The sequence below is a fragment of the Taudactylus pleione genome, unplaced genomic scaffold (assembly GCF_031769625.1).
Source record: "Taudactylus pleione unplaced genomic scaffold, aTauple2 ptg000007l, whole genome shotgun sequence".
Classification (NCBI taxonomy): Eukaryota; Metazoa; Chordata; class Amphibia; order Anura; family Myobatrachidae; genus Taudactylus; species Taudactylus pleione.
Window position 1 is genome coordinate 22007999 of NW_028284410.1, and position 25611 is coordinate 22033609.

The window sequence follows — 25611 nt, forward strand, 5'->3', positions numbered from 1 at the left end:
GCTGCTTGCTTTTAGGATTTACAGCTATTTATCTCTTACTTAAACACAGTTTCAGTCACTATTCTTTACCCATTTCCCAAACTTCTTATATGTAAAACTTCTATATAACCCTCTTTACCCACCCTGCCATTCTGTGTCTCCTCTCCCCTACAGTACTTTTGTGTACTGTTACTCGCATTGGAACCACACATTTACATACACTTGACACTGTGGAATACTCTGGAAGAACTTTATTGCAACCACTGAGCATTTGATGTAATGTACAGCATTTTACATCAGTATACAAAAAGGATGAAAGCAGCATTGTTATCTAATAACAAACGGAAAGACTAACAAATCAAAAATCAAACCGCTTTGGGCTTTGTAGAAAGTCCCTGAGTTTAACCCATTCAATGCTAGAGCTGCTTTTCAGGACATCTAAATGTTCAAGCAACGAATGTGTTAATCAGTTAACAAAGCTCATTTTGGCTAATGGAACTATTTGCTCCAGTCTACCCTGTACATATCAGTGTTTTCCAGATGAATGTTGGAAACAGGTGCCATTTTACCTAGGTATAAGGCTAGACTACATTCTTCATGTTTGAGTTTATCAATAAGCAAAGTGCTGTGCTGTGCGGTTGTGTCTGTCTGTATGACACCTGTATCTGTTAAAAACATTAAAAAACACTTTGATGTGCAACATTTCTAAAAACAATATTACTCAGAAAGAAAGATGGATGATGTTGTTAATTTTTATCTCCCAAGATCCTTAGTACGGTTTGCAAAGCATTGTGGGTGATTTAGTACTGCAACAGTAGGAATGCTGAGGATTGTACAATCCCTATTTTTAATCTGTAAAAGTGATATCATAATAATCATATCAGTCACATTTGTGAAATGCATACAAACTACAAATGAAAACATTACTGTAAATTAATTATGCCCCCACCCCCCAAACTATGTACACACACGTACCTCCAGCATTGTGGCGGAGATAATCAATATCAAAAGGAGTGTGGTCAGGCCAAGTTGGGGCCATGGTCACGGAATGTCAGGTGTGGTCAATGTCAACCAGTGCTATAGCCAACCCCCAGCTTATATTTGGTGAGCACAGCACCTATTCACTATGGTGATGTCCCCCCTTCCCCCACCCTTACAGCTTCCTGCAAGTGGGTATAGGCACGCTGGTTGGTGGGACAGTGGCACTGCCCTGCCTAAATGCATTGGTCTCATTTATCCATGATACAGTCACACAATAATACCAGTATCTTCAACAGACATACTACAGTGAGGGAGGTGAGCTCCATGATTTGGTCACTTCTGTGACATGTTATTACTCACATCCCTGAGATGCTGCTCAGATACCCGGGTAATACATTTATATTGGTGATATTGCTTAGCTTGCTTTTCTGTTCAAAACACACACAGTTATTCCCATGAATGGGTACAGGGGAATGAAAGGTTGGGTGACAACAGATTAAAAGAAATTGTCCAACTATCCACAAAAAAACCATTCTTTCTATATATAAATATAAATATACATATAAGCCATCAGGAAGTCCGTCATGTTTTGAGAAATGTGCCTCAGTCTAACTAACCAGTGAGTCAGGCACACTTGCTACATTTCCCTTGATTTGCCTAAAAACAAAACACTTAACAGAAAAAGAGACATTTTGGCGCAATGAGGCTGTCCATTGCCATAATATGTACACACCAGGTATTGTCACTGTGGCATTCTTGATTTTCTATTTAACGGTTGATAGCTAAGAAAGTATCAATTTACTGATTCCAGGATGGCGGTTAATACAGGGATGGCCAATCTTAAAAAACGGAGCCATTTTCTCACATTCTGAATCTGTGTTTAAATCCAGTTCTTGGGATTATAAATCAATGTCACAAACTAACTTAAATCGTCATCCAAATAAAGGCTCAACTTCATTTTCCCGAAGCACGGATCATCATTAGTCATCGATTCTCAAGGTGGATATCGGGTGGGACAGATGTTAAAGACGTTGGCTGGCTGATGGAACTGTTGTGCGCTCGTGTGCTTGGTGTATTTGTGGTTTTGGTGCTTTTCATTCCCAATTCCCTCTCCGTCCGTTTGCGCCTGTCACATTAAGAATAACATATGCATCAAAATACATTTATTACAATTATAAGTCATAGGTCAGGTGATTCAACTTAAATACTAAAGGCTAATTGTTTAATATTCTATATTTAAGGATCCATTAAACAACAAACCACAAAAATTCAGTTGTGATTTAATGGATCCCAGATAACCCCTACACCACTTTGCAAATCACAAGATGTCAGTGACATCTCTATGACTAAAGCAGAGTGTATCAAGTTTTCCCAAAAAGCAAAGTACTTGCATTTCTATAATTTCAGATTCTATCACGATTGGAACACTTTTACACTTTGAGTTAGGTTTATGTTTAGGACCTTAACTTGGATTGAGTTGTGGGCTCATGATATCTCTAAAGCCGGGTACACTTTAGATGATGTGTGTACCCGGCTGACAAATGATGCGATGGATGACATATTGTGCGGTCGTTTGACACCGCACGATCTGGTGATTGACAGATTGAGCTGCATGAAGGCTCAATCTGTTGATGCGATGAACAACCCTGCGAGAGCGCGCAGTGTCGTTCATAGTGGGTACACACTGGCCAAGGTGGACAATATGTTGGCCCGATCCGCCAAATCGGGCAACATATAGTCTAGTGTGTTCCCACCATTAGGCTAAACTTTGGGATAGGTTCAGATTTAGAACTTGGGCTAGATACTGTATTAGTTAGAATTAAACTGTTAGGAAAAGGCTTTTTTTATTGAATTAATTACATTTCTCTAACTAAGATCAGTTTGGTCCAGCAATTCACTTGAAAGAGACACATCTTTATGAAACCACTTACCTAATACACGGGGAAACAATGTTCTGCAATTCAACTATTTTCTTGATTTTGGTAAGTATGGTAAACAATAGTAACAGTAGTACATTTTTATTGTCTGATACTGTTTTTGACCACAATTTTCAGTTCACAAGTATATACTTATATCATTAATGTGGCTCTATGTATGTAGATACTTCGACCTCACTGATCTAAATATTAATTACCTGTTGTACATCTTGAGGACAACAAGCACCAGTGAAAATATGATAATTACGCCCACCACAATAGCAGCAACTATTGCACCAGCACCTGAAAGATAAATGGAAGTAAAGCAGGTAAGCAGTCTATAGCAGACAACATATACATGCTGTGATATTCATTTAACACTTAAAATGATTGTAGCCGAGAGAAGCATTGCCCAGTGACAGGGTTTTATATTTTTTGTCTTTGATTAGCCTTACTGAAGGGTTGCTTTGCAGATGGTATTGACACGATGGGCAAGATTAAAAACAAGTTTGATTTATAACCTTTCTTTATATTTTAGTACATCAATATTCATCTACTGTGGGGGAAGACCGACCTGTAGACAATATCTTTAAAATGCTCATAGCAGCAAGTGCCATGTTTTAGACATGAGTGAGAAGAGAGCAGCAAGTGCCATGTTTTAGACATGAGTGAGAAGAGAGCAAGTGCCATGTTTTAGACATGAGTGAGAAGAGAGCAGCAAGTGCCATGTTTTAGACATGAGTGAGAAGAGAGCAGGAAGTGCCATGTTTTAGACATGAGTGAGAAGAGAGCAAGTGCCATGTTTTAGACATGAGTGAGAAGAGAGCAGGAAGTGCCATGTTTTAGACATGAGTGAGAAGAGAGCAGGAAGTGCCATGTTTTAGACATGAGTGAGAAGAGAGCAGGAAGTGCCATGTTTTAGACATGAGTGAGAAGAGAGCAGGAAGTGCCATGTTTTAGACATGAGTGAGAAGAGAGCAGGAAGTGCCATGTTTTAGACATGAGTGAGAAGAGAGCAAGTGCCATGTTTTAGACATGAGTGAGAAGAGAGCAGGAAGTGCCATGTTTTAGACATGAGTGAGAAGAGAGCAGGAAGTGCCATGTTTTAGACATGAGTGAGAAGAGAGCAGGAAGTGCCATGTTGTAAGGAGGGTAATCGAAGCAACAGAAGGTTGCAGAGACATGGACAATGAAAGGACAAAAGGTATATCAGCAAAACAATATAGCTATGTAAGACAACTATCAAATGGAAATGGAAATATGGTGGTAACAAACATGCATCTAAAAATAAACAAAGTTCATACAATCAACTTGTTCAGGCCACCATTTGAATGGAGCTTTGCTATCGCCTATATAACAGTTTCAAAAGTGGGGAAACACAGACAAAATGGAATTGAAAACAATTACAGTGACTGACAACCTAGTGTAACACATCTATACATAAAAATGGAGACATTTATGAACATTGGTGCATAGGTAATTTTTCATAAAAAGTGTTGTGAGCCATATTATCGCCACTGAGTACACATTCGCAACTAACATAACATTAGCGTATATCTCTGAATCAGGCCCTGCACATACTGAGCAGGTATTCAATTTGCTGCTGAGCTTACACTAGCTGTTTTCCCCTCTCCTGGCTGGTGATGCACAAGCAAGGGAATATCTATAATGGGGGTAGGGTGTGCGGTCCACACAGGCCCCTGGGTCCAGGGGGGCCCACACCACACACCCTGCACCCTTATATAGTTATACTTCCCTCTCCACATCCTCCAGAATGCTGCTCTGCAGCGCTGGGCTGGCACTACATAGCAGCAAAAATCACAGGAAAAATGGTGGCAACAGTTGACCGGTGACTTGCGCATGCGCAGTAGAGATGTTCCTGGGAATAAGGCGCGGGAGACATTTTCCCAGAGACCCGCGTGTGCGGAGAAGATTCTGGCACCAAGACAGAATCTACTGCGCTGCCAGAGAGGAGGCCTGTACTGAGTATGCACATGGGCACTTAAAACGCCCCTATGCACATTAGCAATCTGGTAGCGATACCACTGATAGGTTTCATATGACCAGTACTGTTTCTATCCCTTCTAGCACCAATAAATTAACTACTAAACAGGTTTAATCTAGCCTAGCCAAAAATCTACTAAGTACTTATTACAGTTTGAAGATTAATATTTCACATTAGTCTGGGGAAGTTTTTTTCCTTCATACTGTATTCATACCTCTGGTCCTGGACTTCCCTGATTATTTATGATTGGTGGTGGCTCCAGAGGTAAGGGGGGTATCCACTAGACGATAAAGTTGAACGATTGAACGATAATGATAAAATCGTTCGATAATCGTTCAAACATCGTTCGCAAATCGTGCAGTAATTGTTTCTAACGATGTACGACGCGCGCTCCCGCTGGTCGTTTGATCGTCTCCTCCATCGACTGAACATGCAGGTCAATTTCACTTGATTGCTTACAAATCGTTTACACATCGTTCACGCTGAACGATCAAACGATGAACCACTATCTGCCCACTATAGTTGAAAGCTCTCAATCACAGATTAAAACAACATAGTTTATTGTTAGATCTTTTGCAAATCGTTTGCAAATCTTTTGCAAATTGTTCAGAGTGGAAGATCATATTTCAAGGGAAACTTCAAGGGAAAATCGTTAAGAGGTTGGACAGGGATAAAATCGTCTAGTAGATGCCCCCCAGTAGGTCTGCAGTACAGTCCAAAATTCAAATAGGGGAGTCACACCAACTGCCAGTGAGTCCCAGCAGTGATGTTTGGCAGCATGTGAAAGGACAGTTGGTGTGGCTCCCCTATTTGAATTTTGAACTGCGCTGCAGCCCCGCCTCTTACCAGGGAAGTCCAGGACCAGAGCATTGTGTCCCTCCTGGAGAGGGTCATGTTGGGAGGTATGCTGTATTTAACTTCACTTTGATGACAAAAAAACTTCATGCCAATTTCACAAATATACTGTACTCACTCTGATAAAGAATCTGTTCCTTTGACTTTGTCGTTGTATTTACCGGCGATAGTGTTGTATTCAGTAATAGAGGTATCGTTGCCATGACAACTGTGTAGGGAAAAAAGTAGAGATAACCTTGAAATATATTTTGTAGGCTATGGCAAATAACAAGCTACAGTACTTCCTTCTGAGAACAATATCATAGGACTACTAGAAATGTATTAGTAACACAAAGATCTGAAAACACATCTGCAAACAAAATGTAACATCTACATGTGTTGTTATTAGCAAGTACATACTATTATCATACCATAAACATATGCACAGTAATATTTCCATCTGTTACTAAGAACAAAATATAATGTTCACTGAAAACTGGCATAACCCCTTCACCTGCATGTTCTAGAAAGCCTCTTTTCCCCAATCCCTGAAACTGCCTTGTCCTATGGATAATCCTATTACGTGACTCAGGGATGACTATCCTCCTTAGTCCTACAAGAGTAATGTTTTTAGGATTCAAATTTGCCAAAGCGTTTCAAGGAATGTATCGCTAAGTATACTCTCTAATACATCTCCCAACAAAAGAAAAATGGGGACACATATACTGTACGCTTCTTCCATGATCCTCCCAAACCATGCCCAGAACTGTCCAAACACATTTAGAACCTCCCAAACCATGTCCATATTATTGCAAGACCACACCTCAAAATGGGCAGTGTTGGCAGACATGCTCTAGCGGAGTGTACCACTCCTGTAGCCATCTTCGGGAGACAGTGAGGCCTAGTAAGGCCTCCTTTTTAATGACGACTCCCTCTGCTATCTATTTATGCTGTTCAATTCAAATCTAATGATGCTGGGTTTATAACACAAAGAGAACTAGAGTTAGTTAGCCAGTAGAGATGGCAGGAGCATTAGGGTAAAACATCCACTGAGTGTATGTAGAAAAGGAATATAAATGGGATAGGAATTATATCTGCAAATATTTGCCAATTTAGCCCATCATTTTGTTTTTGCAGCAAAAGGGTTACTAGAGTTTCTTATGACGTTGTGATCGCACAATAACATTTTTCACCAGGGAGGGGGTCTATATAATTAACCTGTAGATTGAATATAGACAACTTGTATGCTATTATACTTCCTGAAGGATGTGGTTTATATTTTGTCACAAGTTTCCTTTAAAGAGCAAGTAGAGCCACTTAACTTATCCGGCAAAGTTTGTTACAGCTTTGGTGACGTGCTGTGCAAAAACGCCCTGTGTGGATGGATGGATTCATGCAAAGCATTCTTACCTACTCTTCAGAAATGTCTGGGAGATTCCTGAATTTTAGAAGAGTCACACTCACTTCCTAATGAATGGGAGGGACGGGAAGCATAATGCCGTGTTTGCGGGTATATGACGAGGGGTCGGGGCTAATATGAAGCGATTCTATGAGATTTGGCCCCGCCACCTCTTCTTAGACTCACGAATCACGGCATTACGCCCCAGCATCCATCAGATGCTTCTCCCCTCTGGGAGAAACTAAAAGTAGGCATGTATGATACAAAGTGGTCTGGCCAGTGACTGACCAGAAACTCAGACGCCTGTTTCTAAGATTTGTTACACTCTTTTGAAGATGAGGTAGAAGATATGTTACATGGCCATTTAGGTGTTTTCAGCAATATTTGTTCTACACTACACCAGGGGTAGTATACGCTGAAACTTGTTAGCCAGATCTTGAATCTCTTCGTAAAACTGAAAAACGTATTTTACCTCAATAATTCATCTATGAAAACTTCATCTTCTGTGTTTAGTGGTCTATAAAATGACAGGTAATGGCAAGGTTTGACAGTTATTTTAGGTGTATTACAATAGGGAACAGTTTTTAAAGTTTTTTAAACTGTTCAAAAAGTACTGAATTATATAAAAAGGGGTTATATGAGGATATGGTGAAATCGTACAATGGAAACAATGCTATACATATCTATTGACCTCCAATATATTGTGGGTCAATATAGGGCTGTCAGAGAATGATGGATGTATATATAGCATGTGTGCACAAACTAATTTAATATGTACGCATAGAGCACTAGTAGTTTTGGACCTGCTTCCGTCCCCCAACTCTGTCTCAAATCCTAACCTGCTATACATGTGCCAAGTTCTCCTCTCCTCTGTGATGTCTCCGTCGCAGCAGTGAGAGCAGCTGGGGGCAGGCCCCAACTCCTCCCAATGCACATGTCTGAGACATGACTGTCATTTGGCATTTTTATACAGTATATATGTTGTAGCACACATCCTCATTCTTCTCCCCAGTGTTTCCTCCCTGGTGGGCAGAAAGTGATGAGATCATCACTGTGTTCAGCTGCACACCTGGTATGGACTCAAGGAGATTGGTACTCCGAAGGGAGATCACCAATTTTTTAGGGAGTATGAATTAGTATAGTTAGATGCCAGGCTACTGATAAGTCACAATCACAACAGCTTTCACAGACATTTTCCATAAAACAATCCAAGAAGAACAAGGTTTTTACTCTCAATACTGCCTGTACTTGAGACAACTTACCAAGGCCCAGATTTATCAATCAGTGATAGTCTTGTTACCATTCGTTACTAATCTTAAATGGTGCTCCAACCAATCAGCTCCTGTAATTTGTCAAACAAATGACAGATAGTAGCTGATTGGTTGGAGCACCATTTAAAATTAGTAACGAGTGATAACAAGACTAATCACTCGCTGACAAACCTGGTCCCAAATTCAGGTGAATCTGGACCGATTTGCAAGCTGATAGATATGTGAATCATTGAAACTTGTAAATTTTTCAGAACCAGTCAAATCAAAATGCCTTGTTTTAAAAGAATTGGTATGAAATAGCGCCGGATGTTAACCTGGCGGATGTTATACCGACACCGGAAAGCAGAACAGCAGGATCCCGACAAAGGTAAGTTTCTGACTATCCCTAACCCTCCCTTAGGGGTGCCTAACCTCCCTCAAAGAGCCTAACCCTAACCTCCCCCCGTAAGTGCCTAAACCTAACCCTTGGGGAGGAGGGTGGCTAACCCTAACCTCCCCCCCGAGGGTGCCTACCCCTAACCCTCCCTTTACCTAGCCTAACCCTCGTGGGGGGGTGCCTAACCCTAAGTCCCCCCCAGGAGCCCCTAACCTAACCCTCCCCCCTGTGGCTGTCCGCACCCGGCGCACCTTCATTCGGTATGCAGGGCATTGGGCTCCTGGCGTAGGTATAATGACAGGCGTCGAGATTTCGATGCCTGTCATTAGTCCCCTGCTGGGATTTGAAAGTTGGGAAGACGGCGGTCGGCATTTCGACCGCCGGCTTCTTGACTGCATCCCGTTTTAAATCCCTGAATTCTATCTTATACCCTTCCTGCAATAGAACTTGCTAAGCAGCCTATTTTTTTTCTTTGTTGCAACAATGTACAGTTAGTTCTCTGTAAAACAGATAACCCTTAGGCTGGGTACACACAAGGCAATTTCTCGGACAATATGCCGAATTGGACCGATATATCGTCCAGTGTGTATGCACTATGCGCGTGGCGACATCAGGGTTGTTCCGTCACCCGTGAATGCATGACCGATCGAGTGACCCAGCTGCCGATACAAGGAAGGTGAATGGTGCAGGTGAACAATATATCGAGCAGTTGTTCACCAGATCTTGCAGATTTGGGCATCACATTGCAGGTTTTTGTGTCAGTGTGTACCCAGCCTTAGTGCTGCTGAAGAGTAGATACGTTTAAAAGTAGCTTTCAGCAGAATGTACATGTTTGCAGATCATCTTATGATCAGTTGGGGAATATAGATAGGGCTTTATTTAGCACAAAAGCATGTGCAGAACAGGTCCTGCGAACTCGCTCGCAGACCCCCCCCCCAAGTTGTTTGGGGGGCGTCCCTGGTCACCGTTCCCGGAAACGGGGGTGAGAGTCGGTTTTCAGGGAGAGACGAGGCAAGGGTCTGCATTGATGGATGCAGATTCCTGGCCTCTTACGTGACCAGCACCCGGTCAGTTTGCGGGAAGCTTCAGCTCCAACACCCTGACCAAAGGAGCAACCATTGGACGCGAGGGTGATCCTAGCCTGCAACGTCCGTGCTGGGATCGCAAATGCAGCAGGGAGGTGTCTGACACCTTCTTCTGTATTTGCATTGGAGATGGACGGATTTGCATAGCAGCTTGTGTGCGACTCTGCAAATCTGTCCATCTCTGAATGAGGCCCAAGGTGCGCATGTAATGTACGACACCATTAGTAATTGGAGGTCTCATTTATTCTCAGTATTAGTAGGGTTGGTAAATTTGGATACTTTTATTCATGTAATTTGCTGCAACAACATGAGCAATACTGCTGCTTCACTGGCTTTTGTTGCATGTTGGTAGGTGATGACAGGCAATTCAACAAAATCAGGGGCCCTTTGTCAAGGGCCAAGTATACTTTATAGTTAAGCTACGAGAGAAAAATAAATACAATGTTTGTAGAACCCATAAGGTTCTTCCTTCATGAAAAGTAAATCACGTCCTGGATTATGAGCTATAATGCTCAACAAGGATGTCTTCTCCAGGAGTTCTAATGAGCTATCATTTTCTTAGGGAAAAAGCCCTTGAAAGTCTGATGTGCTGCTTGCAGGTCTATGGTGCATTGCCGGTCTCCATAAAAAGCTCATTATATTTGCTCAATAACATACAATGAGGCTCTGTATTAGAACACACACACTGGTAAAGAAACAGAGGCCATAAAACACTTCATGTCTGCGTTTCCCTTGTGCAAACATGGCTTGATGTTTTTACATCCAATAAATAATACACAATTTCCTCAATGTCTCCTTTAAATCTCATATTACATTTTCTCCTGGCTACCTATAAAAGGTAATTTTTTGTTTTCCTATTTAACATTCACTTCCTATTTGTACAGATGATTAGGAACATAGGACCTTATTCAGAGGCGGCTGTACGGTCTACGACCGCCTCGATGTTTTGCCAGTGCGCATGCGCACGAGGGAGCCGGCTCCCTCGTGTGCATGCGTGAGACCCGCTACGACCGACAGCGCCGGTCGTATCGGGTCTCTTTCCAAAGGGGGCGAGCTGTCGATTGGAAGGTGGGCCGGGGGGGTGGCAGCCCAAACGGAGGCGTTCCCATGGGAACGCCTGCCGTTTGGGGGAGGCCCCACTAACATCACTAGTGATGTCAGTGGAGAGCCAGAAGCTCTCCGGGGCTTACGACAAGTGAGACCCTACCCTAGGGTCTTGTCGTAAGCCCCGATGGTCGCGATGGTCTCTGACCATCGCGACCATCACCCGAGCGGTTGTTAGAGCTGTGGGTGTTAACCCACAGCCTAGCGACCGAAACAGAGGCGGCCGGTCAGGATGCAAGTGGCCGCCCAGTTTCTGAGCGACCGCTTGCATCCTCCGACCGCCTCTGAATGAGGCCCCCAGTGCCTTTACAGAAATGTTGTCATTAAAATTACTTTTTTTTAAATTGTATGCATTCAATTAATATCTAGTTTTATTGTTGCAGTTTACTGACACTTATGCGAGCGTATCACAAAATACCACGGCAAATGAATCATACTGCTATTGGCTGTTCTCAGTCTTCTTTAAGCTGCAATATCTGCTGTCATATGCCAACTAACTGAAGTACAGGATTTGTGGAAATATCAAGGCATAATGTTACATTTTTATACATTTTTTTTTTTTTTTTTATTGAAATAGCATTACAGAAAATGTTATGTGGTAGATATAGAAGAACCAATGCAAAACTTTACAAAGAGAACTACGACATAACAAAAGTAAACAAGTGAGTATGTTTGCCTCTATTATACTAATTACAATGATACATCAAGGTATTAAAGCGCAGGAGTTAATGTAGATTCAAGTGAATAGCAGCATTTGAGGGTTAACATTGTTGGGCAAATAATCGGTCAATCTGAGAGGGTATAGAAGAAAAAAAGGAGAAGTACCATCAGCTCTTAGTATGGGAAGATCGAGGCTATATAGTGGTTAGAGGAGGTTCAGCCTCAAAATGACTTGTCCAATAGGACCATACTTTAATAAAGTGGTCTGGGGTGTCATGAATAACTGACGTAATGCATTCTAATCTATAGGTGGACCAGATAGTGTTAATGGTAGCAGATAGTTAGGGTAGAGTAGGAGATTTCCAGCAAGCTGTGATCTGACATTTGCCCGTGTTTCATATATGCTTGATCAATATGTTTATAATTTTTGATAACGTCACGAAAATTAAAAAACATAAGATATAATTTAACAGAACATAAGCAACCAAGTGTTAGGTGCCCTAGTGGTGAGTAAGAAGTAGATGAAACTAAAGTAGGGAGAAGCACAAGAGGGTAGAGAGCCCTGCTCGTAAGAGCTTACATTCTAAAAGGGAGGGGAAGACAAACAGGGGTGACACAGATGGGGTAGATGGGGAGGAAGGAGCATGTAGCAGGGAGTTAGAATGATAGCTGGAAGGCTTTGATGAAGTAGTGGGTCTTGAGAGCCCGTTTGAAGGATTGCAAATAGGTGGAGAGTCTGATGGGGAGAGGGCGAGAGTTCCAGAGGTGGGGAGCAGTGCGGCAAAATCTTGGAGGCGGGAGTGGGAGGAAATAATCAGCTGGCATGAAAGGCGGCGTGCATTAGTTGAACGAAGAGAGCGGAGAGGAGAGTTAAGGGAGATGAGATCAGAGATGTATATGGGGGTAGATTGGGTGAGGGCTTTGTAAGCAAGCGTGAGAATCTTAAATTGGGTTCTAAAAGGGAAGGGGAGCCAGTGGAGGGCTTGTAGGAGAGGGGAGGCAGATGTAGAGCGTTTGGAGAGGAAGATAAGCCGTGCAGCAGCATTAAGGATGGACTGGAGAGGAGAGAGATGGGATTTGGGGAGCCAGATAAGAGGAGGTTACAGTAGTCCATTCTGGAGATGACCAGTGAGTGTATGAGGGTTTTTGTAGCATCCTGGGTGAGATAGGGTCTGATCTTAGAAATATTTTTGAGATGGAAACAACAGGACTAAGAGAGGTTCTGGATATGTGGTTTGAAGGAGAGGGATGAGTCCGAATAGCTCCAAGACAGCGCACCTTGGGACTAGATGAGATAGTTATTCCATCAATTGATAAAGCAATAGTGGGAGGTGAGGTTATGTGGGAAGACGATCAGCTCTGTCTTAGCCATATTAAGTTTAAGAAATGGCTGGGACATCCAGGAAGAGACAACAGAGAGACAGTTGGAGATACGAGTCAGAAGAAAGGGGGAGAGATCAGGGGAGGAAAGGTAGATTTGAGTATCATCAGCATAGAGAAGATAATGGAGGTCAAAAGAGAGTAGTGGCCCTTTGATTTGGCAGCAAGGAGGTCGTTGCTGAATTTTGTGAGGGCAGTTTCAGTGGAGTGGAGAGAACGGAAGCCAGACTGAAAAGGGTCAAGGAGGGAGTGGGAGGAAAGAAAAGCGGTAAAGCGTTTGTAGACAATCTGCTCAAGGAGTTTGGAGGCAAAAGGGAGGAGAGAGATGGGTCGGTAGTTAGAAAGAAGGTTAGGATCAAGGGTAGGTTTTTTAAGAATGGGGCATGCTTGAATGCAGAAGGAACAGTGCCTGATGAGAGGGAGAGGTTAATGAGGTGGGCAAAATGGGAGCAAGCAGAAGGAGAGAGGAAGATGTGAGGGTGAGGAGTTTGGAGGCAGAGGATTCTGTGGGGATATCAATTGGAATATTGAAGTCACCTAGGATAATGGAGGGAAGGTCTGAGGAGAGAAAGTGAGGGAGCCAGGAAGCAAAGTTGTCAAGGAACTTGGAGGGAGGGCCAGGGGGACGGTAAATGACCGCTACTCGGAGGTGTACTGGGTGGAAGAGGCATAAAGCATGGACTTCAAATGTAGAGAATGTATGGGATGGTTCAGAGGGAATGAGTTGGTATGAGTAACCAGGAGATAGAAGGACCCCAACACCACCACCATGGCGACCCCCAGGTCGTGGGGTGTGGGAAAAGGTGAGGCCCCCAGTGGAGAGAGCTGCAGGAGAAGTGGTATCAGAGGGTAAAATCCAGGTTTCAGTAATGGCTAGGAGATTCAGGGAGTTGGAGATGAAAAGGTCATGGGTTGGGACCAGTTTATTACAGACTGACCTGGCATTCCAGAGGGCACAGGATAGAGAGACAAAGTTTGTTGGAGAGATTTGAATGAGATTATCAGGGTTGCTGTAGCGTGGAGGTGAGATTGATTTGGGGGACTGAGCTGAATAGAGTGTAGCGATGGTGCGATCTCCAGTGCTAGAAGGGGAGCCAGTAGAAGGTGGGCAGGAAGGGAGCTTAATGATATGTGGATGGATGTGGGGTGAAGTGACATGGAGAGGGGGGTGGGAGGAAGGATTAGCAGTGAGGTAGTAGGATCCTGGTGGAGTATAGGAGAATGAAAGTGTTATACATCCGCCTCTTGAGAAAGCCGCCAGGTGCGGAGAAACGCGTTGAGGACACAGTTGTGTTATCCGATGGTGAGACTCCATCCTGTACTGCACGCTGCAGTGTGAGATTTCTGCCTGTCCTTCCTTCCCCCTCCAGCGGTTCACACGCTGGCTGATCTATAGCGGCTTGCTGAGTTACATGTGAGCAACACAGGTGATCTGCATCACGGGATCAGTACCCAGGAGGGTTCAGTCCCTGCTTCATTCACCGCTCAAGGAAGCCGCCACGATTACGGATGCCGCACACTACTGACCGCCGGAGCGGTTCAGAGAGAAGGAGACCTCGTCGGACATTCGTTCCATTGCCTAGTACACAGGTGGTGGTCACGGAGGCTGCTCTTTATTCATCACTACCGGAGTGGCCTGTTTATTGGAGGATAGTGAGTACTGTTGATCCCCTATATTTACACCTATTACAGATCAAGCACTGCTCGACCATCAGCATATGCTCCACTTTGAAGTCTAGCGCACTTGTACTGCGCTTTGATATCAATGTTGCTATAAATATCAATCTGTGGCCTGTTTGTTACACAGTGTCACAATTACTGGGAACATTTTTTCTACCACTGTATGTGGAGTCTACACTGTGCACAGTTTATTATCTGATCTGCAAAGGAGCTTTGGCACCCTGTATTACAGGGAATTGGAGATCATTACCTACCGGTTGCTATATTTATATTTATAACGTATTTCTTTGTTTATTCGTGTACAATACATGTCTAATATATGTTTGATATATGTTTTTTAGGATTGATCCTATTTAGGCTATTTAGGCTATGCTATGTTAGATTAGCGCCGTCTATCTATTGTTTGCAGTAGTCAAATACCTATTATGTGACCCATTATTTCTCCGGTCATAAAAGCTGCCCTTCATCTTAATCTTGGATGAAAATAAGATAAATCAATGTGAGGATTGCAGGGTAAAGTTCAGCACTTTTACCATGTCAGGTGACTGATTTGCCCAAAGACAGCCTTATTTCAGCCTGGCACCCCTAAGTGGGTACAAAATCAACCAGGCAATTAGTGGGTAAAGTAAAGCATTGTGGGCCTGATGCGGCGCTGCATGGCGTATCTTGCACTGCACATTGCCATAAAGTGTGTGCACATAGGTATAAGAAAGCAGAGTCATACCCATTTTGATCACATATACACTTACATCCTAGAGATGCAGAACAGGGGTGTGAATGGAATGGGAGTTCCCATGCAGGCATAGGTCAGAAAGTGTGCCAAAATGTAGCACTTAAGTCCATATTAGGAGGCATATCTTTTGCACTTAATGTAGGGCAGATGCAAGTACTCGCCAATGATGACTTGTAGTAAATTAAGTGCAATAGGTACCCTTGTTCTCCGTTCTGGTTCATTTTGATTTATGTATGTCTGTTTTACTTAAAATCTGTACAGCATTACACACAGGATTAATGTAAATGTAACTCCATACTGGAATTCAAAATTAAGTGAGATCCATCCAAACTATCCGAGCTTCAACTAAGTATTGACCAAGGAGGATGAATACTTATTTAATTACGATATTTCACTATTATTGTTTTTTGTTTGGGTGGATTCCCATTCTTAAAAATAAAGATTCCAGTCTGTTAAATTTGTGTGTAAAAGGGACGAGGTTGATTGCTGTATAAGTATGTATATAAGCTTTTCCCTTAATGAGCGTGGAATTCTAAGAGCAGGATACTCTCTCCCTGACCTCATGCCAGACGACTTGATCAGAGGGAGAACAAAGGGCCCGATTCAGACCCGCTTGCTAGATGCGTTCATGCGCAGCCAAAGTATGCAAATCCCGTGATGGCACAGCAAGGCATTAGCACACCCACTATGTCTTGGCGTGCAATCGCAGTGTGTATTTAGATGCCCACTAGCCTGTCTTAAGATGCCCACTTATGCACATCATCTCCAGGAAGTGTATGCAACCGTCGGTAACATCGAGTACCATCGGAAGCGAACACAGCACTTGTGGTTGACCATACCCTACCGCAAGCACTGCGAGTGCTTCAGTGTGAAATTGAACCAAGTGACGTGTACTTTGACGCTCCGTATTAATTATGCACGTCTCTTAAACGGCGTTGAGACGCTCAGACATGCCTGCGTTCGCACCACCACTCCCCCGTTTCCACCGACCAACCCGTTACCACCCACAAACGGCTTGTCCTGTCACTCAGTCTAGCGAGCTATCTATGTGCAGAGAGCGAACGCATGGACAAGTTCGCACACTGCAATGCATACGCATTCGCACATAGGCCCTCATTCAGAGCCGTACGCTCTGAGCAGAGCGCACGCTCTGAATGAGGGCCGGGCTCCATTTTCATGGAGCGTCCTCCTGGACGCTCGTATAGCTGTGGGTCACCACCCACAGGCTATACGAGCGTGCATTGTGATGGTCGCGATGGTCGAGACCATCGCGACCATCGAATTTGCGAGCCGGAGCCTGCGGTTGAGGTTTTCAACCGCAAGCTCCGGAGTGATTTTGGCTCTATCAGAGCCAAAATCACTCCCACTGACATCACTAGTGGGCCGGCTTCTGACGGGAGGCGTTCCCGTGGGAACGCCCCCGTCAGGGAGGCACGCCCCCGGCACGCCCACCAAAGGGGGCGTGCTGTCAATCAACATTGACAGCACGCCCCCTTTGATCGGACACAACGAGCGAAGGACTTTCCTTCGCTCGTCGCGTCTGGCGCATGCGCACGACGGAGCTCCCTCCGTCGTGCGCATGCTCAGTCCATAACATCGACCCACTTGCGAGCGGACAGCCGCTCGCGAGTGGGTCTGAATCAGGCCCATTGTGAACTATAGGCAGACACGAGCGAACACAGCCTAGCGAGCGGGTCTGAATCGGGCCCAAAATTCCAACTCCTGTCTATATTGAGAGCCCGAAGATGTTCTCAAATGCATATTACAGAGGAGGGAAATCATGCCACATCCAAGGGGGTCACAGAGACAGATTTGTTTCAAATGAAGTTAACAGACGAAAGGAAAGTCTGGGGCAGCGACTGAATGAAGTGACTAATCTGAAGATATTCAGAGTCTCAGGTGCAGGGAGGGGAAGTTGGTTTGAATGGTATCAAGTGAGGCCAACTGTGATCCACCCAGCTGTGCATTGTTAGCAGCATCTCATATTGCTGGGCATTATCTTAGGCATCTTATGGTGCATACACATGGTCAGATTTTTCTTCAGATCTGAACAATAACAAGACCTTGCTGCACATTGTCATCAACATATTACATCTTACTGGGTGGACAGATCACTTATATCTAGGTATTATTGCGATCTTATTGAGTATAATCACTGACATGTTATATTGTTCTTGAAATGATGTCTGGCAATGATCATTATCACTGTTATATTACAAGATGACATGTATTATTGATAGGATATGAGATCTTGCTCTGCATTACCACTGGCCTATTGTATAGTGTAGGTTTACTAGATTTAAAGTAGAGCTGCAGAAATTATTTTGCATAATATTTATTCTTGAAATAGGATTTCTACTTAACAAATTAGCCTTTGCCTCTATTGAAAGATTCTATATACTTAATAATGTAATACACAAGTACAAAAGCTTAGATGTATTATTTGCATGCTTCTACTCTGTCTGTTTCTCCTTGGGTCCACCCATATCACCTATAGTTTATAAACTTGTGCGAGCAGGGTCCGCTCCCCTCTGTCTTCCCTATATAATTATGCAAATTGCAAACTATCATTCCGAATTTATGTGAAACTTAACTTGTTTGTACTATTCTGTACTCATGTAATATAATGTCAGTTGTATCCCCTCTCTCACTCTTTCCCATGTCTACCCATTGCTTTAACTTCACACCAGAGACTTGACTGTAGACTTTATTTATTCTATGTTGGCAAGTACAATCAGACCTATAAGAGGAAATGGACTATTTAGAAGTGAACTGGGTTACATTCTGTGTGTACAAAGACCTTTTATCTTCACTTTAAATTCAAGTTCACTGGAGTTTTTGAATTTACAAATATGACTTGGACAGGTAGCTATCCAAGTCTGCAGGAAACACATAATGATTGTTTAGAAGACAGAGGGGTATACAGTATGTAATAGCCTGCGGACTGCAGGCATCGGCAAGTCCTGTGTGTGACAGCTCAATGTTTTAAAGTAACAGTCACTTAAAAGGCAAAACCAACCTGGATTGCCTTTTAAATGACTGCTATTTTAAAACAGTGGGCAGTCTGGCACAGGACTCGCAGATTGCCTGTAGTCTGCAGGCTATTACGTATACCCCAGAGAGTGCTTTTGCACATGTGTGTATTTTCCTTGTTACAATGTCCAATTATAGAGAATTTCCCTCCAGGATCGACACTTCAGTCGTCATCAACAGATTATTTGACATCTAGATAGTAAATTGCCCATCATTTCTCATTAGAAAGTTAGATCAACAAACTTCTACAGTTTTAGAAAGTAATAGTGACAGCGCTAACATTCACTACTTATTACAATAGAACTTGGTGGCAGACCAAACTATTACTTTTTCTTTGACATTGATGCAGCAATGTTGTTCTTTGTAAAACATTTAACCCTTAATGCTTTATAGAAGCTAGTCATTTTTATCTTCTTTTTAACTTAATTGCAGCAGTAAGTTAACACAAAATGTTTACAAATAATTCTATTCTCAATTGGGGTATACAAATGTAAACAAAAATAGTGAGTGAACATCTAACACACTCAGAAATTGTTGTATTTTATATTTAATTAATCCTAGAATATAATCATAGGCCCCCATTGCAAAATTACTTCCCACTCCCCAATGTCTATAGATACCCCCAGCAGCAACAGATCCCTACAATACCCACCTCTCTAGAGGTGATGGATCCTCAGTACATCCCCCAACTCATATGCCCCCACTGTTTTAGAACTCCTGCCCATGTGTCACAATATATATGTGTGTATAATAACCACACCCTCCCAAGGGTCAACATCACTTTTTCTCACCCTGTCCCCTACTACAATGTGGCAATATATTATCCCTCCTGCATTACCCGCTCCCCCATGCCATCACCCCTCCCCCACCTCTATATTACAGATTGCAGTGGAACATGGGGCAGGGAGTACTGATTATTAGTCCTCCCTGCTGCAGCTGATCACTGCACACGCAGAGATCAGTATATTTGTGCCGGGGTGGGGAACCTTGCACTTTTAGTTTTCAGCACATGTGCCCCAGAGTGCCCTTTGTATAACATTGTGGGGTACAATTTTGGGAGTGATGTCACGGTCAGAGACCATGACATCACTCCCAGGGGCAAGAGCAGAAGATCTGTTCTGCACATGCACAGAAAGAATTTGCCCCATAACAGACATCCCAACGGGACGATACGGGAGGACACTACATTACATCTTAGATTTACATTTACCATTACCACTTATTACTGTAGAATGAAAATACATTACATTTTTTTTTTTTTTTTTTACAAATCCATATTTTAGACCAAATAAGTCAAACTTTTATTTGCATGAAAAGTTTGCAAGATAAACTTTAGCACCTTAACTTCTGGCTGTTTATCAGGATAAATGTTTATCCCCATGATGAAGTGAGCCATTGTTTGTGAGGAGCACATACTCTACCCAGCGAAGCATATTTCAGTGCTTTTCTATGTAAGATCTGTTTGCATTTGCACACTTATGATTCACCATGTGATTACTAAGGATGCAGATTTTGCTGAATTATGAAACGACAGAAGACCGCAAGACTCATAACATTCAGTCAGACTGTACCAAGGTAAGTGAAATCCATGCCTTTAATAATATTGGGGGAGGGAGGTTAGTTTACAGAACTTTCCTACAACTAGTATAAATGTCCAAAATCCTTAATTCTCTAGAAATTGCTTAAGATTTCTGAAATTAGCAGACATTAAATAACTTTACGGCTCCACTCAATAGGGATAAGAAACTGCCATCAATGTTACCTAGCCCAACCTATTGGCTAAGGTAAAGTGTAGATGTACATGTACACTGTGGGTTTAAGGTACCCCAAGTCAGCGAAGAGATGTCACCTGGCGTTCTGGCCGAGAGGCTGTTTGTTGGAAGCTCAAGGTGTAGCATGCCACCTAAACAGGCTAAGGCATTTTGCACAGGACCTTTTTCCAATTCAAACTCTCACTCAAGTCTGGTTTTACCACAGACGTGTTCATATCAGCTGGAACCGATGTTCATATCAGCTGGAACCTCCATCGGTTCCAGCTGATACAGCCAATCATCGGTCCCATCCGATATCTCCTAACATCGGTCCCATCCGATATCTCCTAACATCGGTCTCAAACCGATCTGGTTCTTCAATTCATCAACATCGATCTCAAACCGATCCAATTCTTCAATTCATCAACATCGGTCTCAAACCAACCCTGCTCTTCAATTCAGCATCACTGGATTTTAAACCGGCGCTACTTATCAATTCAGCATCATCGGTCCCAATCCGATTCTGCTCATCTACTGCTATGGGCAACATCTCCACTTCTAAAAACCTGCACTTTAGTAAATATGCCCCGTAGTCTCTTATTTACAGAACTATACCTTCAACACCATATTGACTAATTTACTATACTTTGGAATGTTACTCCAAATTTCACCTGGACTCACTTGTAGGCATATGCCCATTCAGTATATAATATGCCATATTGCTCTAATTGTATCTGATTAGAATTATCATTATTACTGGTGAAGTGTAAAATCAAGATAAAACAATATACAGTAATTTATGGCAGCATTTTGGGTAGCCATATTTATCATAAGACATATGTGAACACCAGCTTAATTTCATTCTATATCTGTAATATATTTTTTAAAAAGTAATTAAAGAGTACTTTTGGTGGTGTGGAACATTAACACCACAATTGTTCCTTCTTGACTGCGAATCATTTCTTTATTGTCCTATTACTTTCCCTGTTTTTGATTCAGATGTTTCATCTTTGCCTTTTTTGTCTTTTATTTGTGCTGATGGTACAGACTACCGACTTTTTTTTTATTCCAGAATCAGAACGTTTTTCTCCTGTCTACTGGTATATATTACCACTCTTGCCAGGAACTTGTATCACCAGACTCCTCCATTCCAGTTATAGTACTTTATAGACCTGGACTCTGGCTATCAGATCTTCAAAGGCGAGTACCCAAATTTTTTCTTTTTATTTGAGTATTTTTATTGCACTATGCGCTTGACTGGCTAAGAGTCAGACCGCTCTCAGCAATCATGGAACAGTTTCTATGTCAGCGTCTGCTGATTTGCTAAGAGTCAGACCCCTCACAGCCAATCAGGCCCATAGTGCAGGAAACCACGTAGGAACTGTTATTTCTGGACGTTGTACTGTATAGACAGTACAGCATATCCGTGGGCTTGGGAGATAACAATTGTTTGTTTTAAGAAGACTTCGGACTTCTACCTGGAGAAGGGAACCAACCACCTCCAGGAAGGAGATAAGTATGTATTCTGAGTCTTTTTTATATCCTGTCTTTGTATCCTGTCTTTTTTTAAAAATTTGCTTTACATTGGGGGTACAGCGCCACCGGGGACTGTCTGGGCATGCTGGCATTAGTGGTTCTGCAAGTGGTGGCATGCCGCGGCAGGGTTTCTGAGATCTGTAATTCCACTGTAACTAACATTATTTGTAACTATATTTCAAATATTAACCCTGCACCCACTGCCCTGTGTATAATAAGTTCACCGGGAGGGGGTTCCTCTTTAATGGGTTGTCCCCACTTCCAGAGGAGTTCCAGGCCAGAGGTGACCAGTTTGGGGTTGGGTAAGTGATGGCAGATGGACTCTACACTGAGTCCCGCTACTATTACCCCCCCGGCTGGTTGACCCAGTGCTGGTTACTGGAAAAACATGGGGATCCCATGCTGTTTTTTCACCTTGATTTTCCAGTACCAGAACAGGCTCACCGTTTTCTTTTTCTATCTTTTAACACTTTCATTACTGTACTACACAGAAGCCTGCACAAATCTGACTCATCTGTGCAGTGCTTCAGAATAACACACTAACAAGCAGGAATATTGATTTCGTATGTTCTGCTGCGGGTTTTGTCAGTGTTCTATTGTATTTACCAGCATGATTCTTAATAAATTAGTGAGTTGTATTCCTGTCTGTGAAAATTGTCAGATGGTCTATTGCAATCTATTGCCCTGTTAAGTCGTGTTTTGCATTCGCGTTTCATACAGATGTGCCTTTAGCAAATCTCAAAGTTGCAATTTTGGGTGAAACTCGCATGCAAATGCAAACTTGGCCGAACATATTTCTTAGTAAATTTACCCCCTACAGTCAAGAGTTCTGAATAAGTAGGATTACCCCACAGTAGGGGACAAGGATCAATTAAGGAGTCACCCAAAATCCTAGGCGCAGACTGCCAAACATTATGAGCTTGCACTAAAATTTGGGGACAATGAACTCCCCCACCTCGGGGCTTACATAAATCTTTAAATGCGACACTAGCACGCTTATTCCCCCAAAGAAATTATGTCATAATGTGGGCTATAGATGAAAGTAAGGAAAATGGAATGTAAATCCGGAGAATGTTTTAAAACATAACAATTTTGGCTGTATGAACATCTTCACCAGGTTTACCCGACCCATAACCGATAGGGGAAGCATTTGCCATACAGAGCCTAAAATAATCTAACTGAGGTAGTATATTTAGGGAAACATAATCAGTAGCAGTATGTGTAACCTGAATTCCTAAGTACTTAAATTGCAAGCACCAATGTAGAGGAAAGCTATAGGACTGCAACATAGCCGGCCAGGGAAAACCACAGTATCCCAGTTAATCCGTATTCCCGAAAAAGACACAAGAGTATCCACCATTGCCAAAAAAGACATCAGGGGCACCGCATGTCTGACAAAAACAACAATATATCATACTAATAAAGTATCCCTTTATTAGTATCTTCTCCCTGTACACTTCTAAACTAGGAGAACTCATCAGCTCCTTTGGCATCCAATACAACCTCTATGCCGATGACACACAACTATACCTCTCCTCTCCTGAACTCTCCCCTACTGTCCTCTCTCAGGTAACCAGTTGCCTCTCCGCCATCTCTTCCTGGATGTCCAAGCTCTCTGAGGCTCAACATGGACAAAACCGAACTCATCATCTTTCCCCCTAATAGAGTCTCCACTCCAACCAATCTCACTATCACTGTTGACAACACAATCATCTCCCCTGTCCCCCAACTTCGCTGCTTGGGTGTCCCCCTTGATTCCACCCTCTCCTTCACACCTCACATTCAATCTCTGGCTCAATCTTGTTGGCTCCAGCTACGCAACATCGCTCGTATTAGGCCTTTCCTCTCAGTCACTAATCATTTCTCGGCTTGACTACTGCAACCTTCTCCTTACTGGCCTCCCACGTTGCCATCTTGCTCCCCTCCAGTCTGATCTCAATGCGGCAGCTAGACTTATCTTCCTCTCCCGCCGTTCCACTTCTACTGCTCCCCTATGCCAAAACCTGCACTGGCTCCCATTCCCCTACAGAAACCTCTTCAAACTCCTCACCTTCACATACAAGGCCCTCTCTAACTCTACTGCTCCCTACATCTCAAACCTCATTCCCTTACATACTCCCTCCCGCTCACTTCGGTCTGCCAATGACTGTTACCTCTCCTCCACCCTGGTTACTTCATCTCATGCACATATCCAAGATTTTGCTCGTGCAGCCCCCCTTCACTGGAATGAGCTCCCTCGCTCGATTAGGCTCACCCCGACCTTGCAGAGCTTCAAACGTGCACTGAAAAAGCACCTGTTCATCAAAGCATACCCCTGCACCACATAACCGTCACCAAGTCTCTGTCCCCCCTGCCTCAGCCATCTCTACCTCGCCTACTTCCTGCACTCAGGTCCCCCTCTACACACTCTTGCCTCATGTCATCTGTCCGTCTCCCCTCTCCCCTAGATTGTAAGCTCCTAGGAGCAGGGTCCTCCTCCCCACTGTCTCACAGCCTTCTTCTCTAGCACTTCTATGACAGCCTTCACCTTCCCAGCTGTATTGTGTATGGAGAATTGTGTTGCTAATTGTTACTTGTGCTCTGTTTATAAGTTGGTTACTGTATTGTAATGTAATGTTCTGTGTACCCTTTACTGTATGTACGGCGCTGCGGACCTCTTGTGGCGCCCTATAAATAAAATGTAATAATAATAAAGCTCAAGTTTTTCCTTGTGGCCCGAGACTATAAGCCCCCACAGATAACGGAAGACACACAGATAGCTCAAGCTAATGGCTCAATGGCAATGCCATATAGGTAGGGAGTGTGTGTACACCCCTGCCTGTTACCATTAGCCAAAGTAAAGGAATCTCTAACAAACCTATTTACACAAGCCGTGACCACTGGACAGGAGTACAGCAATCAAATGAAACCTATAAATCCAGCACCCACCCCAAATCACAACAGATGGCCCACATCCTGGCACTTTTTTTTTTAATAGAAAAAAGCACTGCTTGGAACCATGTTAAATCCAAACTTCCCACCAATAATATTATTTAAAAGTGTGATTAAGCCAGGTTTACTTAGGCATAAACATTCAAACTATTTAACAAAGTCTCAGGTCAAGGAAGCTTATAATTAAAACTCATGAACTACTTATATATGTCATTCAACATCAAATGGTAAGTATTTTATGCACAATATGCACTGGTTGACTCATATTATATATAGATCCAACAAGAAAAGAGATTGTGACATCTTACCCTTAAGGCAGAAAATGACTGGTTGACAATGTTTTGATGAAGTTCAGTAATATGCAAATGTTTAAAATTCTTCTGCTGAACATTCTGTTACTGATATGTCATTTCATGCATTTTGTTATGTATAATGAGCAATAAACGCCTAAAGTCTACAATTGTTTTTTTCACTATCAGCTTCCTGCAATCTACATACTGTAAAGGTACAGGTGCACAATAAATCCTAAAGCCACAAGTTTGGTCCATATGTTCAAAAGTGTTTCCACTAAAGATTATGTGAGTTTCCCATATGGCATTATACTCCAGATAAAGGTGTGTATAAAGCCTGTCGTTTTATATTCTATTACAAACAAAACAGTTTGTCCATCCATATTTTCTCCTGGAACCAATATTTATCACTGAACCTTTTGTATAAATATAGGAGAACCTGAACTCTTCAGACCGTAGAGTATTTCCTGACTATAGAAATGATGTACTCAAAGGTGTCTGTGTGACAACAGCCTAGGGCTGGTTACCAACTGGCATTACATTATACGCCACATTGACACAGCATGCCAAATATGATCATATTTTATATGCATTGCTAACGAGACCTTGCTTAAAGTTGACGTAAGGGTGTGTGGGTGTGGGGTTCCTATGATCCCAGTGGAACATA

The 25611-nt window shown here is 42.8% G+C and overlaps 1 protein-coding gene across 1 annotated transcript in view; it reads right to left on the reverse strand.

Moving 5' to 3' along the window:
* Positions 1–215: 215 nt before the first annotated feature.
* The window catches only part of NCMAP (non-compact myelin associated protein), a 71880-nt gene continuing 46484 nt past the window's right edge, over positions 216–25611 (reverse strand). The window contains exons 2-4 of the mRNA XM_088460577.1: positions 5855–5944; positions 3095–3179; positions 216–2086 (exon numbers count right to left, since the gene is read on the reverse strand). Of these exons, the coding sequence (XP_088316703.1) occupies positions 1945–2086; positions 3095–3179; positions 5855–5939 (312 nt within the window). The 5' untranslated portion in view covers positions 5940–5944 and the 3' untranslated portion in view covers positions 216–1944. The remainder of the gene's footprint in view (positions 2087–3094; positions 3180–5854; positions 5945–25611) is intronic.